Source organism: Bacillus rossius, chromosome 1, assembly GCF_032445375.1.
Source record: "Bacillus rossius redtenbacheri isolate Brsri chromosome 1, Brsri_v3, whole genome shotgun sequence".
NCBI lineage: Eukaryota > Metazoa > Arthropoda > Insecta > Phasmatodea > Bacillidae > Bacillus > Bacillus rossius.
Window position 1 is genome coordinate 276,836,262 of NC_086330.1, and position 2,203 is coordinate 276,838,464.

The 2,203-nt window shown below is 63.1% G+C and overlaps 1 protein-coding gene across 1 annotated transcript; it reads left to right on the forward strand.

Moving 5' to 3' along the window:
- Positions 1–1,407: 1,407 nt before the first annotated feature.
- On the forward strand, positions 1,408–1,773 carry LOC134527472 (protein FAM47B-like). The gene has a single exon (XM_063360174.1). It carries the CDS (start codon positions 1,408–1,410, stop codon positions 1,771–1,773), a length of 366 nt encoding a protein of 121 aa, XP_063216244.1.
- The last annotated feature ends 430 nt before the right edge of the window (positions 1,774–2,203 follow it).

The window sequence follows — 2,203 nt, forward strand, 5'->3', positions numbered from 1 at the left end:
GGAAGCAGGTGCGACAGAGCGGCGTGAGAGCGACGCGAATTCGAGACGTCGGCGCGAGATTACACAGCGCGGGAAGTCGCGAACCCGAGACGCCGGCGACAGATAACACGACGTGGGAGCGACGCGAGCTCAAGACGTCGGCGAGAGATATCACGGCGCGGGAACGTCGCGAACCGGAGACGTTCGGCGCAAGATAACACGACGTGGAAGTGCCACGAACCTGAGACCGCGACGCAGCAAGGATCTTCGGTGCAAGTTAACGCCGCAGGAAGACACAGACTGTATTACCGATCAGCCAGACACTCCCGATAAGCATGGACGACTTCCAGGAAGCGTACGAGACCTGGGCGGAAGCGGACTTTCCAGAGCCTGGCGAGAGTTGCGAGCACTTCGTAGATTATGAGTGTGGATTTTCCTTCGAATACCGGGCGTATGGTAGGAAAATGTGCGGTGCGGATTCATGCCCTGGCAGGACATCTGATGGCCGAATCTGTGGGACGTGTGGAAAACTATGGCACAAGGAGTGTTCACATCTGGTCGCGCGAGAAGAGGAATGGATGTCCGACTTCACGTGTGACCAGTGCCGAGCGAAGCTGTGTGTTGGTGTTGCCGCAAGTGTTACGACCACGAGGATCGAGTGGTCACACTGGGCGGACGCCGACACGCTGCGTGAGTCGGCGATACTCCCGATGCAACTGCAACCGACGCCACCTCCGACACCGCCTCCGACACAGCCCCCGCCATATGGGGTGGAAACACCGAGCGTGAGAACATCGCTGCAGACGGAGGAAGCCGCACCCGTCCAGCCCCTGTGGTACGACTAGCACGCGACATCAGGGTGGATACTGCAGGCCGACTCAGACACGCCGCCCCTGATGCCGCCGCCCCCCCAACTGCCATAGGGGCTCACGAGGGGCTTACGCAGTGTGAACCAGCCGTGCTGCCACAACTGCTCGGCACGCACGTCAACGAGGGCGTGCCACAATCGCTCTGCACACACGTCAATGAGAGCGTGCCACAACTGCCCGTCACGCACATCAACAAGGGCGTGCCACTACCGCCTGTCATGCACGTCAGCGAGGGCGTGCCTCAACTGCTCGTCACGCACGTCAACAAGGGTGTGCCACAACCACTCGTCACGCACGTCGATGAGGGCGTGCCACTACCAACTGTCCCGCACGTTGACGAGGGCGTGCCACAACCAATCGTCACGCACGTCGACGAGGGCGTGCCACTACTGCCCGCCACGCACGTCGACGAGGGCATGCCACAACCGCCTGTCACGCACACTGACAAGGGCATGCCACAACCGCTCGTCACGCACGCCAACGATGGCATGCCACAATCGCCTGTTACGCACATCAACTAGGGTGTGCCACAACTGCTCGTCACACATGTCGACAGGGCATGCCACAACTGCCCGTCACGCACGTCAACGAGGGCGTGCCACTACCGCCCGCCACGCATGTCAACAAGAGCGTGCCACAACCACTCGTTACGCACGTCGACGAGGGTGTGCCAATACCACCCACCATGCACGTCAACAAGGGCATGCTACAACTGCCTGTCACGCACGTCGACGAGGGCGTGCCACAACTGCTCGTCAAGCACATCAACAAGGACGTGCCACAACCATTCGCCACACATGTCAAGGGCGTGCCACAACCACACGATACCAAAGGCGTGCAACGACCGCCGCCCCACGTGCCACCTTGGACGCGACGCCGCCCCACGTGCCACCTTGGAAGCGCCGCCTGCAGCCGTGCACGCTGATGAAGGTGCCACGCCCCTTCCGCCTGTCACACAGGCCACCTTAAACGCGACGCCACCTGCTGCCGCGCGCACCGCTGAAGGTGCCACGCCTTTTCCGGCCGCTATGCGGGCCACCTTGGAAGCGACACCGCCATCTGCAGCGCGCCCCGCTGAAGGTGGCACGTTCCTTCCGCCCATCAAGTGGGCCATCTTGGACGCGACGCCGCCTGCAGCCGCGCGCGCCGCTGAATGTGCCAAACTCCTTCCACCCATCACGCGGGCCACCTTGGATGCGACGCCGCCGCCTGCTGCCGCGCGCGCCGCTGAAGGTGCCACACCCCTTCCGCCTGTCACGCGGGCCACCTTGGACGCGACGCCCCCTGCTGCCGCGCGCGCCGCTGAAGGTGCCACGCCCCTTCTACCTGTCACGCGTGCCACCTTTAACACGACG